Source organism: Bombyx mori, chromosome 23 (assembly GCF_030269925.1).
Source record: "Bombyx mori chromosome 23, ASM3026992v2".
Lineage (NCBI taxonomy): Eukaryota > Metazoa > Arthropoda > Insecta > Lepidoptera > Bombycidae > Bombyx > Bombyx mori.
This window is the reverse complement of record NC_085129.1, coordinates 2653449-2670128: the sequence shown is the minus strand read 5'-3', so window position 1 is coordinate 2670128 and position 16680 is coordinate 2653449. Positions and strand designations below refer to the sequence as shown.

General features: G+C 37.6%; 2 protein-coding genes across 6 annotated transcripts in view; one reads left to right on the top strand and one right to left on the bottom strand.

Annotated features, from left to right (window-relative positions):
* LOC101741040 (axoneme-associated protein mst101(2)) overlaps positions 1 to 16680 on the bottom strand; it is a 187960-nt gene that overhangs the window by 132565 nt on the left and 38715 nt on the right. The gene's annotated exons all lie outside the window — the stretch shown is intronic.
* On the top strand, positions 4944 to 9238 carry LOC134201065 (uncharacterized). The gene is made up of 2 exons (XM_062675165.1): positions 4944 to 5978; positions 6270 to 9238. Exons 1-2 carry the CDS (start codon positions 5762 to 5764, stop codon positions 6740 to 6742), a joined length of 690 nt encoding a protein of 229 aa, XP_062531149.1. The 5' UTR covers positions 4944 to 5761; the 3' UTR covers positions 6743 to 9238.

Genomic DNA, 16680 nt, shown 5'->3' with positions numbered 1-16680 from the left:
TCGACATCAAGTAAAAAGATATTATCACCAGGTAATTTATACGGAAGATTATTCATGCCCTTGTTCAAGAATATGTTTGGGTAAGATTTTGTTCAGAATTTTTGGTGCAACGTTTCGCTCGTGTATTTTTTTTTGTAATGCGGTATACGATTGGACGTGCTCACGACATTCTTGGTTGCTATTACCGTAGTCCGTGAACATCACAAGGTAAATACCACCAACCTTGAAAAATTAGTCAACTATTCAAACTGATACTTAATACCACAAAAACAGGCTAGGTAATGATAGCCTAGGTGTGGACTTAGAATACGCTGTACCAATTTCAGAATTTTTTACTGCTATCGTGAATCAAACCATTAAAATACTATTTTTTCTTGTTTAGATGCGAGGAAGAGCTCATGGCTCACCAGGTTTTAAGTGGTTACCAGAGCCCATAGACATCAACAACTCTTTTGACCCCACCTACCTTGAGAGATTAGTTCTAAGTCCAAATTTTATTGTACAACGTAGCCTTAAGAGGCTATGTCAGCGTAACCTAACAAGTAGGTGAGCTCACGGGGCTCAAACCTGACGACATTGCTTACACTAACCCTAGCAAGAGCAGTGCTTCGCAGAATCTACCACCGGATCGGAAACGCGACCGACTGAGAAGATCCGGCGAGAAACTCAGTGAACTGGAGCTGAACGCCCGCCACCGGAGTAGAGTTCATCCATACTACCTGGAGCCACTGCGATCATCCACAGTGCGTTTCCAGAGGTCTTTTTTGCCACGTACCATCCGGCTATGGAATGAGCTCCCCTCCACGGTGTTTCCCGAGCGCTATGACATGTCCTTCTTCAAACGAGGCTTGTGGAGAGTATTAAACGGTAGGCAGCGGCTTGGCTCTGCCCCTGGCATTGCTGAAGTCCATGGGCGACGGTAACCACTCACCATCAGGTGGGCCGTATGCTCGTCTGCCTACAAGGGCAATAAAAAAAATAAAAATAAAACTGTGTCTGTGGGTTAATTTACTCGCCGAGCCCTTCGTCGCAAGCCACGGCTTCGACGAGAACGATGACCGGTGCTTGGGGTACCTTCGTGTACCTACTAATGACGTGTTTAGGGCGACGTCGACTGTTTACTATTCGGTTCACAGGATCGGGAATGTAGTTACCGGTGGCCACGATGAAAGGGTTCTCGTGTCGTGCCGCTTTTTTGAAATGATTTTAATTGAAATGATTGATAAGATATTCGACAGATGCCTGAATCGCGCTAACGACAATTTCATGATTAATTTGATATTATCATATATACAACTTTGGAAGAACAAAATTTAGACTGTCGTTTTACCAGTTATTTCCTCCAAAACATAAATAACAACGTTAGAGGTGTAGATTCTCACTGACCCCCAAAAAGTGTTCAGCCTTTGTCAGTAATTCCCTAAAGCCCATCATAGCTTTGGAACCTTGTTAAGTAGTAAAGAACATAGCCAAGCCCAAAGTCATTATTTTCAATTCTTGAGTGTATTTTAAAGCTTTCTCGTTAGTAAACAAGACCGTTTTCTATTAAGTACACAAAGAGCTCTTTTGTGGTAAATTCTTTATTACATATTACCTACACAAACTTTTACCCGTCCGCTTTTCTGGTCGTAAATTGAGGTTTGGAACCGATTTCAATTATGTCCCTACTTTCGAATATTTCTTTTTTTTTACAATTTATTTACTATAGATGTTCGTTAAAATAAATCTCGTACATGCCCATGAAAACTTAGCCATAAACATTTCATTCTTTTCTCAAATTATCCTTAACAAATAAAATAGGAGAAAGCGTTTATTTCAATATCGGAGGATAAAGATTATGTTTTTTTTGGGCGGATAAATTTTAAGTCTCTTATAGACAAGTGTTCGCTAGTTAAAGAGTTTGTTGGTGCTGATTTGTGTTGCGTATGAATCATACAATCGTTATCGTAGTACGCGCATACATTGGACCATATTCAACAAAACCTAGATCCTTAGTTAAAATAAGAATCTTATAGTACATACTTTACTTCGAAAAATAAAACACACACAAACTTATAAATCACTTAACAATTGTTAAATTGCTGCAAATGGCAAACAAAAACGAAGAAAACTTTTCGGAGACTATTTGAAAATTTTTGGCATCAAATTTAATATTTTTATTTCGACACAAAAATGATTTATATATTTCGAAAAGGTACAATAGCAATTATCATACATTTAATACAATATAGTATAGATATTTTAGCTTACATGTAGCTTTACCTTTATTTAACTTTTTTTCCCTACCTGTGCTGGCAGCCTTGAGAGGCTATTTCAGCTTCTCTTTGACGTATAGGTGAGCTCACGGGACCCAAGCCGGGGGTGTTGCTAACACTGGCCCTAGCAAGAGCAGTGCTTCGCAGAATCTACCACCGAATCGGAAACGCTACCCACTGAGAAGATCCGGCGAGAAACTCAGTGGGCTGTGTCTATGGGCTAATTCACTCGTCGAGCCCTTCGTCGCGAGTGACGGGCTCGACGAGGACGGTGACCGTTGCTTGTGATACCTAAAAGCACCGAATAATTAACAAAAACCTTCACTAAACTCACGAGACTGGGCAGTACGTGGTGCATGTAGACGTATAAAGTTATAACACTCAATTTTAGCGACTCGACTATAGCTCTTATCTTCACACAATTATGAAACTGAATCGAGCGGTGTTTGCCGAGAGTTAAGGGGAATAGGGTAATGATACAACATTCTCAATAAAATACCTTCGAAGTGTCCGAAATCAATCTGCCCGACTTAAAAATAAGAGACCTACTTTTGTCGAGTACCTTAGTTGCATAAACGCAACTTGCGCTATTGCCAGTAACATCATCATCATTCTCCCGCTCTTCTCCCAGTCACCTGGGGTCGGTGCATCATGTTTTCTCCTTCCATACTGCGCTATCATATACCATTTCTTTTAATTACTCATGTAGGCAGATGAGCATGTGGCTCACCAGATGGTGAGTGGTTACTATTGCTCATGGACGTCTGCAATCCCAGGGGCAGAGCCAAGCCGCTGCCTACCGTTTACTACTCTCCACAAGCCTCGTTTGAAGAAGGACATGTCATAGCGCTCGGGAAACACCGTGGAAGGGAGCTCATCCAAAGCCGGATGGTGCGTGGCAAAAAAGATCTCTGGAAACGCACTGTGGATTTTTTTATTGCTTTGATGGATGGACGAGCTCAACGCCCACCTGATTTTAAGTGGTTACTGAAGCCCATAGAAATCTACAACGTAAATGTGCCACCCACCTTGAGATATAAGTTCTAAGCTCTCAGTATAGTTACAACGGCTGCCCCACCCTTCAAACCGAAACGCATAACTGCTACACGGCAGAAATAGGCAGGGCGGTGGTACCTAGCCGTGCGGACTCTGAAGAGGTCACAATGGCTCCAGGTGGTATGGAGGTAATATCTTTTAAATTAATATCTAAGCGTCACGAGCATTCGGTATAACGGATACTACGAAGGCAGTACGCTTGTCTGCCCATTGAAAACTTGTTATTCGTACTGCCATTTCGCTTTGATTCTACGCAAGCACGTGTACTAGTTCCTATGACGGAAAAGCTGTCATTACAAAATTAATTAATTTCATAATCGCTAATCACAAGGTGTGGCTTATACTATTATCTAAACCATTTTAATTTAATTGAGATTTCAAATTTTATGACATAGTTTAAAAAAATTAGCATACTTTTAAACACTTTAAAAGAGATATTAAATTGTTTTAATTAACCTTAAATCTTTGTATTTAATAATAATAAGCCATTTATTTCTTGCTTTACAAAGTTTAAAAAAATATATGTAATAAATATAAATGTATGTATTAGTATTTAGGATGTAAAAGAGTTTTGTAATGAATCAGTAAAATTTAATTAGCAAGAACCCCGGATCGGGTAAAGCCCTCCTCCAATCTTTGTATTTAAATAACCTTAAAATTTTGTCTTAATGCTTTTTGGGAATGATAAGAAGCACTGATAGCGTCGTTGACGTGATTGCTTGAGGAGGATTTCGTTTTATTTGATTTTATTATTTACCGTGTTTACTCAAACCGGAATATTGCGATCGCAAACTGAAATTTACAGATGTAAAACTATATTGTCAGGTTGACATCTGGCCTGATTCTGCCGCGCGATATATTCACGCATCCCGTTTTAAAATGATGAGATATATCCTTCATATAATCCACACCCTCTGGTGGACGAGGTGGGTGGAGATATTCAGGTTATGATGTCATTGATGTCACAGAAAACTTAATTGATTATTTTATTGTTCATTCACTCTATGATACACATATTCTTTAAACGAGATTTGACGAGACTTGGCAAAGACTCTTGCATTGCTGATGTCCTGCTCGTAGGACCACAATTTATGTAGTGGACTGTATTATTAGGATGGGCAAGGAACTTGTTAAATAAACTCGCGAGGATTGCACGTATAAAATTTGTATATTTTAGAAATTTTATAAATCGCGTACAATAGCACGGAAAAAAGAGAATTACAAAATTAAGACATTCTAAAATTCAAAATTAAAATGTAATGTCAAAAACCACAACCACAACAATAAAAAAGGTTTTATACCAATTTTGTTGGGTTTCCAACATGCTGCGGCCTCAGAAATGATATATTTTCAAGAAAGTTATACAATACTAAATTAATGTAATAACTTACACTCATCATTTCTTTATGGGATAAAGACAATCTTTATAATCATGATAAAATTTAACATTTAAGAATTAACTTTAGACACAAAATGAGAAATGCAAAGATAGATTCTAATCAGTACATCATATTAAGAATAGGTACATTGAGGAATCTTTATACGTAGACATATAGCTACATTCGTATGTTCTGTGACCTTATAAATAAAATATAAAATACATTAAAAGCATTTTTTAAGATCAAGTTCTTTTTTTTTAAAAACTCAAATAAGAAAATATAACAAATATTTAATTATATTTTAAACAATAACACATATTTCAGAAGGTTAATACTCTATATAAATTTACTTTCAACATTTAAATTGTAAAGCTTTTGTGTGAAACAATGTATTAAATGGAATTAATTAAGAGAACTTAGACATTTTTATCTAGAAATTAAAATAATAACACACTAATTATTGTCAAAAGGTAACAAACTTACACCTGACAGTGACCTTCTATAAACTTTGCCATTAGGGGCAATAACGTCAAAGGCTCGTACTTTACCATCCCCACCTGCGAGAACCTTGGAAATTCTAGCTAACGGCCAATAAAGAGGAGGTGAATTTGGTTCCTTCAATAATACTATCTTACCTGTGATAAGATTATTAATGACATTTAATGACAAAACAATCTTTCTTTGCGTCAATTGTCATTCCTAGCGCCTTGATACTGCTGTTTTCTTTTTGAACTTCAATTTCATCTAACTGTCTCTCATTGAAAGGAATATCATTTAATATTATATTATTTATTGCCGATATAAAATTTGTATCGGCAAGCCAGGAGGCAGTGTAAGCTGCACCGAAGAGGAGCAAGCTAAATCAGGGATTTTGACGAGAAGACAAGAGGGCGATACCATTCGTATCAGAAGCCGATTGTCTTTTGTTTATCCCGCGCGTGTGCTTCAAATTTACCATTCCAACGAAGACGTTTTTGGACGACGCGTTGCAGTGGCGCTACCTACCGGCGAATCGCGAGTAACCTAGAGACTTTATTTTACTATAAGCTAGTTTCAAATCTGTGTAGCAAAATGGTAGAGAGCCAGGAGGTGCTTTCCCATTTAATAGGAAAGCGTCGTTACGTCAAAGGCTCACTTACAAGACTCTATAACCAGTTGGGAGAAACCGAAAGACTGTCTACGGAAACTATACAATGCCGCTTAGAGCGTTGTGTTGTAGCGTTCCGCGAATACGGCGATTATTGCGGCCGAATTCTGGCAACTAACCCGGCTGATGAAGAGGATTCAGGTGAGTACGATGACAAATATTTTGGCATCATGGCTTGCTACCAAGCTGAGCTTAACAAGCGAAAGGCCAATGCTCCGCCTAATCCGACACCCCAAAAAAGGCTTATAAAGTTACCTACCATAGAAATGCCGCAGTTCACGGGTCAATATTCGAAATATATCACATTTAGAGAAATGTTCAAATCAGTTATCGAAAATGATGTTTCTTTAGATGACATTCAAAAACTGCATTATTTGCGATCATTTTTAAAGGAAGAACCTTTAGATTTAATAATTAATTTGCCTCTTATAGGGTCCAGCTTCAAGGAAGCTCTGAGGTTACTGGACCAGAGATATTATAATAAATATAATATAATGACAGAGCTTTTGTCTACATTGCTAGATCTAGATGTTATTAGTAAACCTTCTCCTAGCAATATAAGACATTTTGTGTCAACAATTAAACAAACGTTGGCTGCCCTCAAAAATATGGAGGCGAAGGTAGATGAATGGGATCCAATTTTAATGTTGATTTTGACCCGCAAGTTAGATGAACGTACAGCACGCGAATACCAACTGGATCGGGACAACACAATGGACCCCACTGTGGACCAGCTTCTAGCGTTCCTTGAAAAAAGAGCGCTCGCTATGGAGAATGCTGGACAATCCGCAGCCAAGTTGTTTACCACCAAAGTAGTCAACGCAGTGACCGCTAAGGAGAAGCGAGGATGTTCAATTTATGTAGTGGACTGTATTATTAGGATGGGCAAGGAACTTGTTAAATAAACTCGCGAGGATTGCACGTATAAAATTTGTATATTTTAGAAATTTTATAAATCGCGTACAATAGCACGGATGAAAGAGAATTGACAAAATTAAGACGTTCTAAAATTCAAAATTAAAATGTAATGTCAAAAACCACAACCACAACAATAAAAAAGGTTTTATACCAATTTTGTTGGGTTTCCAACATGCTGCGGCCTCAGAAATGATATATTTTCAAGAAAGTTATACAATACTAAATTAATGTAATAACTTACACTCATCATTTCTTTATGGGATAAAGACAATCTTTATAATCATGATAAAATTTAACATTTAAGAATTAACTTTAGACACAAAATGAGAAATGCAAAGATAGATTCTAATCAGTACATCATATTAAGAATAGGTACATTGAGGAATCTTTATACGTAGACATATAGCTACATTCGTATGTTCTGTGACCTTATAAATAAAATATAAAATACATTAAAAGCATTTTTTAAGATCAAGTTCCTTTTTTTAAAAACTCAAATAAGAAAATATAACAAATATTTAATTATATTTTAAACAATAACACATATTTCAGAAGGTTAATACTCTATATAAATTTACTTTCAACATTTAAATTGTAAAGCTTTTGTGTGAAACAATGTATTAAATGGAATTAATTAAGAGAACTTAGACATTTTTATCTAGAAATTAAAATAATAACACACTAATTATTGTCAAAAGGTAACAAACTTACACCTGACAGTGACCTTCTATAAACTTTGCCATTAGGGGCAATAACGTCAAAGGCTCGTACTTTACCATCCCCACCTGCGAGAACCTTGGAAATTCTAGCTAACGGCCAATAAAGAGGAGGTGAATTTGGTTCCTTCAATAATACTATCTTACCTGTGATAAGATTATTAATGACATTTAATGACAAAACAATCTTTCTTTGCGTCAATTGTCATTCCTAGCGCCTTGATACTGCTGTTTTCTTTTTGAACTTCAATTTCATCTAACTGTCTCTCATTGAAAGGAATATCAGCTAAGATCTCATCGCAGTTAGATGACCATTTATGCTTTTGGAAGCCACCCAAGCTTAACAAACGTTTTAGCTGCTGTTTCGCCTCATGTAAAGCCGTTAAATCGTTATTCGAATATAAAACATCAACATAAACACAATTCTTTATAATGAAGGAAGCTAACGGTAAGTCAGCTTGATGCATGTTTGCAAGCTCGAGCAGACATCTGGTTGCAAGGTAACTTGAGCATTTTAAGCCGTACGTGACAGTATCTAAGCGAATGCACCGAATTGGCTCATCAAGCCATCGCGCCACAAAATGTTTTGCAGCGTAGTGTATTCTGGATTGACCATAACATTATATATAAAGTAATAATTTCGAAAAGATCTCTTTGCACTATGGGACCATTGAGTAAAATGTCATTGAGTGAAACTATTTTTTGTCTTCAAAATATCTATATATAATCTATCTATTCGTTACCTTATGTTGAGGTGACGGACCACCCGCAATAATGTGACCAAATTTAGTGTTGACAAGCTGTGGCGTTCCTTTACTTTGGCTGACCGTGTTGACTAGAGGCTGGCGTCGCGTCGCGCACGTCGAGCTGGTCGTCGCCGGTAACAGTGCAGAAGTAACATCCTCGCTTCTCCTTAGCGGTCACTGCGTTGACTACTTTGGTGGTAAATAGCTTCGCTGCGGATTGTCCAGCATTCTCCATAGTAAAAAATAAAGTCTCTAGGTTACTCGCGACTCGCCGGTAGGTAGCGACACTGCAGCGCGTCGTCCAAAAATGTCTTCGTTGGAATGGTAAATGTGAACCACATGCGGGATAAAAAAAAGACGATCGACTTCGGATGCGAATGGTATCGCCCTCTTGTCTTCTCGTTATAATCCGTGATGTAGCTTACTCCTCTTCGCTGCAGTTTACATTGCTTCCTGGCTTGCCGATATAATTTATTTATTTATTAGGTTTTCGCTCTTTCAATATTGCTCGCCGGCTTCGCCTCTGCGTGTTTATTATCTTTACAGAATTCCTTTTCTTCGGCCGTAACGGACCAATTTATGTAGTGGACTGTATTATTAGGATGGGCAAGGAACTTGTTAAATAAACTCGCGAGGATTGCACGTATAAAATTTGTATATTTTAGAAATTTTATAAATCGCGTACAATAGCACGGATGAAAGAGAATTGACAAAACTAAGACGTTCTAAAATTCAAAATTAAAATGTAATGTCAAAAACCACAACCACAACAATAAAAAAGGTTTTATACCAATTTTGTTGGGTTTCCAACAATGCCCATCTGCATAGAAAGGCAAAGATAAGGCCTTTTTTTCTACGGAACTTACGGAAAAACTTAATTAGAACAATCAACAATTAAGAACAAATTTAGCGCAAGATAACACATTCACAATGGCGCCAATGAAAGTAATTATTTTACATTGCTCTTTTGTAAAAGACATTGAATGAGCATTGACAAACATTGCCACGATAAGAACCTGCACACGAGATTGTGATAAGAAAATGTACACACATAACCGAGATAGTGCAGTAGCGGCAACGCATATCTCAATAGTTATGTAAAAACGTTCGATATTCTTTGGTAGTGTGAAAGGGTTGTCAACTTCAAAAATAATTACTTATTTAGTAAAAAAAATAGTGTGAAAGGTTCAAAATCGCAGGTTCAAAATCAACCTTCACATCCTTACGTATCCATCAGATCTAATAACCCTTGCATTAGACGCCTTCAAATCTTAATACTACGAGTAGGCTTAGGCACCCCGGCAACCGTACTCTTCAAACTCGACAAAAAGTTCAATGTGCAACCTAACCTAAAAATCAGCCCACTGAGTTTCTCGCCGGATCTTCTCAGCGGGTCGCGGTTCCGATCCGGTAGTAGATTTATTTGCGAAGCAGCTACTCTGGAATTGTTAGGTCTCTTTTGGAGGCGCTCGGGTAGCTGTTAGCAAATCCCACTCCTCCTAGCTGAGTCTCACCTATCCTGGTGAAACTGGAAATGCCTCCAGGCCACCACGTAATCCTTCAAACATAAAAAAATTACACTAGCCCCAGTATGTGCGCCAGTAGCGCTCTGAGAAAACTGCTGATCAAGTCATGTAAATAGGGCGACACCGCTCAGCCATTGGAAAAAATTTCCCAAACTCTTTTGAGGATGACAGAAGGTGATATTTAAGAATGTCTGACTTTTCATAGAAGAAATAGCAACAGTCTCACACAATGGTAACCCTAGATTCAATTTACATATTTTTTATAGCGCGCTTTTATGTTCGTTTGACATTTTGATAATATGTAACTAGGATGTCGTTTTCAACTATTGAGTAAATTTGTTTCATTACATATTTATAATGCATATTATAATGATTGAGAAAAACAATATTTTATTTCTAGAAAATTTATGAAATAAATACAATGTCTCGGCGGTCTTTATTATTTGATTACTTTTTTTTTAAATTACGTACTGAATCGATTATTATAGAGCTCTATATAACATATTACATTGTGAAGATTTCTTGCTTTTACAATGTGAAGATTTCTTGCCTTTACATTGTGAAGATTTCTTGCTTTTTTTTCCTACCTATGCTGATAGCTTTGAGAGGCTATATCAGCTTCGCCCTAACATGTAGATGAGCTCACGGGGCTCAAACCGGAGTGGTGCTAACACTGGCCCTAGCAAGAGCAGTGCTTCGCAGAATCTACCACCGGATCGGAAACGCGACCCACGAAAAGATCCGGCGAGAAACTCAGTGGAATTTTAATATTTCAGTTTCACACTCATTACTAAGCAAAGCCATCACTATATATCATAGAAGGTTTATAGCAGCAAGCACACCAATATTTTATTGCCAATATAACGATTCAATTATTCAACGCGTGGTCATTGTCTTACAAATTATAAACAGCGATTTGTATTTACGACTATCGTTTTCTTTATGTTCGAATCAGAATTCGTTTACAATTTATCATTTCGCCAATCAATGTCGCGCGTTTGTGGGCAAATCGAAACATGTAAATTAAGAATTTGGAATAGTGTACTTATAAAATAACCTAACGTTTTCTTGAGTCGAAACTTTAAATAACTGATGAAATTTTTGACTGATCAGGTGAAAGACCTTACTGAAACCCCACTTAACGAGTGTGTGCGCCGGGCCTCGGTTCGCAAACTGTGGAAAACATCTGTCAAGGCTTTAATGAGCAAGAATCCCACATGACCACGACTGCTCTGCCAAGAGCAACCGATTATGATGATGATGATAATTATATATTTTTAAATGAGAACTACTACTGGAGCCTATAGACATCTACAACGTAAATGCGCTACCCACCTTGAGATATAGGTTCTAAGGTCTCAGTATAGTTGCAGCGGCTGTCCCACCCTTCAAACCGAAACGCATTACTGCTTCACGGTAGAAACAGGTGTACACGTGTGGTAAAAATATTTTTATTTTTTTTATTGCTTAGATAGGTGGACGAGCTCACAGCCCACCTGGTGTTAAGTGGTTACTGGAGCCCATAGACATCCACAACGTAAATGCGCCACCCACCTTGAGATATAAGTTCTAAGGTCTCGTATAGTTATGTCCTACGCAACTGACCGCTTCAATATACAAATGGAGCTTGAAGTGGTCGTCGTGGTCAAAATCGGCTAAGGGGAGTAAGTAGTACTGATATAGCCTATCAATCGACAGCAATGAAGACAACAATAAAAACCATCAAACACATCCTCCTACCCATCACGACTGAGTGAGAAGCCACAACGAAAGACGAATCGAAACAATTATATTCACAATCTAGCCGACTGAGGTAAAGTATTAAGGTCGCCACTCACCGTCCGAACATGTGACCTCGCCAACGATTGTTCACAACGGAACTAAAACATTCAAACGAAACTGTTTTATTGTTGTTTTGTTTTTAATTGTTCGTCTTTTTGCATTGAATGAGAGATCTGAAGTACACTCATGTTGCGCGAATGACTGATGTAGTATTAGCCGACAACGCTAAGCGTAAGAAAAGTGAGTTTTTATAGTCCATACGTCTGAATGTTCTTCTGTGGAATCGTATTAGGAGTTCGCTCGTGTTCTTTCTAAGCTACTAATAATAACAATTCGCAAAATCAAATTTCATTGGAGAACTCTTTCAGAGGTTAAAGGTTAAATTTTTATTTAAAGGCTGTGATTTGTAGCTCACTTAAAGCCCTTGGTTTGGATTTGTTTGAAATGCTTTCGAAAATTGATAATACATAATTGAACAAATTACTAGTGATAGGACCTCTTGTGAGTCCGCACGGGTAAGTACCACCACCCTGCCTATTTGTGCCGTGAAGCAGTAATGAGTTTCGGTTTGAAGGGCAGGGCAGCCGTTGTAACTATACTGAGACCTTAGAACTTACATCTCTAGGTGGGTGGCGCATTTACGTTCTAGATGTCTATGGGCTGCAGTAACCACTTAACACCAAGTGGACTGTGAGCTCGTCCATCCATCTAAGCAATAAAAAATAAAAATTTCAAATCAAGATGCACTCTAACCAATTTTTCCCCTTCAAGTCCATGTAAAGGCGTAACTTCGCTAATTCGGTAACATATTTGTGTTTGTGATTTTAAAGTCTTTATCATAATAATTTTCTCGTGTCGGGCCGTTATTCCTCGCTCTCGGCATACATACGTGTTTGCTTAGACATACACGGCCATATGCTAAACACAGAAAACGTTGCAAACCCGTTCCGTGAGGGACTTTATTCTGTTTTATGGGAGTTCTGTCGTGGAATATGCGCGTTCCGTTAAACCTGTTTAAGTAGCGTCCAAGTAGCGTCAGCGTGTACTTTGGCTTTCTTTGGCCCGCTTTTGATGATTTATTTTATGTATGATGCTATCTTTTGATGTCGATCTGTGAACGCAGCTTAACGCGAGCGTGTCCGAGTGCGGGCTGCAGTTTGGAGTTTATGCGTGTCATCGTAATTAAAACTAATTTAATGGTCCGCAGCCACGAACCCCGCCTATTTATGCTTACTGGTGGTAGGATCTCTTGTGAGTCCGGGCGGTTAGGTACCACCACCCCGCCTATTTCTGCCGTGAAGCAGTAATGCGTTTCGGTTTGAAAGGTGGGGCAGCCGTTGTAACTATTCTTGAGACCTTAGAACTTATATCTCAAGGTGGGTGGCGCATTTACGTTGTAAATGTCTATGGGCTCCAGTAACCACTTAACACCAGGTGGGCTGTGAGCTCGTCCACCCATCTAAGCAATACAAAAAATAAAAAAGCGAAAACTGTAAAGTATCCGAAACATCAGAAATAATATAATGACAGTAAAAAAACGTTAGATCAAACCGTAAAATTTAATTGTGTCTACGACTCAATAAAATTGAATGAAATACGTGTCAATCGTTGTATTTCATTACAATTAAAAAAACTTGTTAGGTTTTTTTTTTCATTTTTTCCCTACTTGTTAGCTGGGTGCGTAGATGGTAGAGCCTAGAACGAAGTTCCTTATGGGACGATGCGGAGGGGTACCGTAACCGGGATAAAACGTCCGTAACGTAAGACTTTTATTATTTATGTATAGTCTTAGTATGATGGCTATACAGTGTCTAATGTATAGTCTTCGTGATGACGGTTATTATTATTTCTATGATAGAACATAATTAGGCTTGATTATTATTATTCATATAAATAGCTGTTTCTTTGTATATTAGTATTATATATTTTTTATAAATCATTGTGAATAAAATAAAGTTGATAACTTTGTAGTCTTTTTAAATTTTTATCAATAAAAAAATCATAATAAAAAATTTATACCCGAATAATTATTTTCTTTATACCTCGAATAGAACTTAAAATTAATATTTTTATAATAAGGAACTTCGTGCCTATCCGGTTTTTTATATTAAACAAATGACATATCTAAACAGTACTCATGATCCCTTAAGTAATTCCAAGCGAAAGTTTTGTGCGTATGACACCGACCAAATTTGTGTATTCCCAAGAACCGCATTACCGTTCATACGTATTGTGATGGTGTAAAATGTCCCGCAGAGCCATCGCGTGACCTTATAAAGAAAGAATAAATAGTCATAACTCAATATTCGTGGGCAGCAAGTGTTACGAAAGTACCAGACCTTACACTTGCAGTGGTCGGGCTGAGTAGAAAGTAAGTACACGGCTACACTGAACGTCAGTCGTTTATTGTAGCGAAATGACCGTTGATGGGCGCTTCGGACATCGTTTACCGTGTTTAAATGATGCGCTATGGGGATACTAATAAACACCATGAAACCGAGCGATACATTAATAATTGTACCTTTTGGTAGTTGAAGATCTAAATTTTAATGTCAATGCTAATCTTGAAAATTGTAAAAATTTGCAAAAACTTTGTACCCTTTCTTACGAAAATTGCGCGGACGGCGGAGTATGAAATGTCCCACACTTATAGAGAATATAGAGAAGGAGTGCAGAATGTTAATATTTTTTTTATTTATGCATAAAGAGTACATTAAATCAATAAAAAAAAACATTACACACACTGCCATGTATTTAACACACACACGTATGCATACTATTTGTTTGTTGTCAATCTTTTCTTATTGCTTATAATCGGTGGTCAAATTGAGAATAGATTAAATATTATTTGTCTTCATTATTACTTACCTAAAGTGTCGTCTTAGCGAACTCTGTGATTATAGAAATATAATAACAGTCTTTGATAATCGAATCATAATAGTGTACAAACCTATAATTTTAATTAACTATAGTCGAATATCGACTACCAGGGGACCACTAGTAATAATAAAAATGCAAATCCTAAAACTTAAAACAGATTAAGTAAAAGAAAGAGCAAAAGAAGAAACAGATAAGTACTTTCCTATGGACTTTGCAATGTTTTCTCTCTCAAACTCACGCCGAATTCCTATGCAGTACGATAAGTGGACATGCTACGCTGACCACACATAACGTGGGATAAAGATCAGAAGAAGAGGACCATTGAGGTATTCTTTATTGCCCTGGACTTGTGACGAGCCTGCGGCCTGCCTGTACTATTAAGTGATCGCCGTCCATTAACATCATACAGTGAACCTCATCGCTCAGCTTGAGACATGAGGTCGTAATTTCAATAGTATTTTGCAACAGATATCTCAGATTTAATACCGGAATTATTTGTATTAATAACAAATCACAGCACCTACTTCGATATTGATGAGCGTATCTTGAATTTCTATCAACTTGCACAAACGAAGAGGTAATGTAGGTATTTGACCTCTTTTTTTTTTATTCCTTGATGGGTGAACGAGCTCACAGCCCACCTGATGTTAAGTGGTTACTGGAGACCATAGACATCTACAACGTAAATGCGCCAACTACCTTGAGATATAAGGTGTAAGGTCTCAGTATAGTTACAACTGCTGCCCCACTCTTCAAACCGAAACGCTTAACTGCTTCACGGCAGAAATAGGCGAGGTGGTGGTACCTACCCGTGCGGACTCACAAGAGGTCCTACCACCAGTAAAAGAGATACCTCAATGTTACCTTTAAATTGATTAGTCTTAATCAATGGGTCTTTTAAAAAAGGTTCCAAAGTCATCAAATGTAAGAGAAGTGGTTCGATCCTAACTTGGGTGCAATTTTAATGTTTTCACTTGTTGAACCTGTTCAGTGCGGTAATTAATGTGATTGGTCTTAGCAATAAACACGTTTATAGGGCTGTAATTAAACAATCTACGATTAAACAGCTCTGGCTTTTCTATTAAATCTAAACTCTATGAGCATTTCACGCACAAAATGAGTTTGACAATGTATTTATTATTTATACTTTTCGAACCCTTCGGTCTACGGAGAGGCTTCGGCTATTTCTGTATTTTAGGTACGTATATTATATTTAGTATTTTTTTCTTTGTTTGCTTAGTATTGTAATCTTCACTCTTATCAGAGCGATCGTGGTTGTCAGTACCATTGCTGTGGGCAAATGTTACGCGCCTCACGAGCTATCGCCACTTCTCCCGTTTGGTGGTAAGTCTGGTACACTCATGTAAATAATGGCCAACTGCCGACTTAACTAGGTCGGTCCATCGCATGGGCAACCTTCCACATTTAGTATACTAAATAACATATCCCATGTATAGTGCAATATTTTGATCCGTTCATCTTGTTTTTAGCATCACACCGCCCGCCACCGGAGCAGAGTTCATCCATATTACCGGTACAACCGCTGCAATCATTCACAGAGTATTTTCAGACCTTTTTTGCCACGTACCTTCTGACTTTGAAATGAACTTCCCCCATGGTCTTTTCTGGGCGCTGTAATATGTCTTTCTTCAAATTTTAGGCCGCCCCTCGGGTCTGCCCCTGTCATTGCTGATGTCCATGAGCAACAATATTTACTCACCATAAAGTGGACTGTAAGCACGTGTGCTTGGAATAGGCATAAAAAAAACAGCGCACGTGATACGGTTTGCGTGTTGACACCAGAAACCTTCCTTAAAGTCCAATCACAAGTATGAAAAGCTTTAACAAAATTGGAACAACGAGACACGAAGGCTTTTAACAAACAGACCAAGCCTAATTTTATGTCTACTAGAAGGAATTATGATTATTTGAACTTACGCCAGAATCTATTTTTCCACACCAGACGCGCTTAAGGTGTGTCGTGACCATATTAAATTATTAACGAAAAAAAATATCATGGTATTTGATTGATTTGCTGATTCGAAAAACTAATGAGCCGAACTCAATGTGCCACCTTACGATAAATAGACTTTAAAAAAGGCGCTATTTTTGAAATAGTGGTTGATTGATCAAATAACAAAGATGAAAACTATGTATATTAATGTTAAAAATAGGTGTCTAGGGTGTCTAGAATATCTAGGATATCTGATAAGTTTACCTATAAGTCTTAAAAGATCTATCTACTACGTTAATATATTTAATTAATACACAAAAT

Bases quoted from the DNA above. Each gene is read 5' to 3' on its own strand.
- LOC134201065 (XM_062675165.1), top strand. From the start codon at position 5,762: ATGGTAGAGAGCCAGGAGGTGCTTTCCCATTTAATAGGAAAGCGTCGT. The intron at 5,979-6,269 runs GTGAGTACGATG...TGCCTCTTATAG, and splicing joins GGCTGATGAAGAGGATTCAG to GGTCCAGCTTCAAGGAAGCT.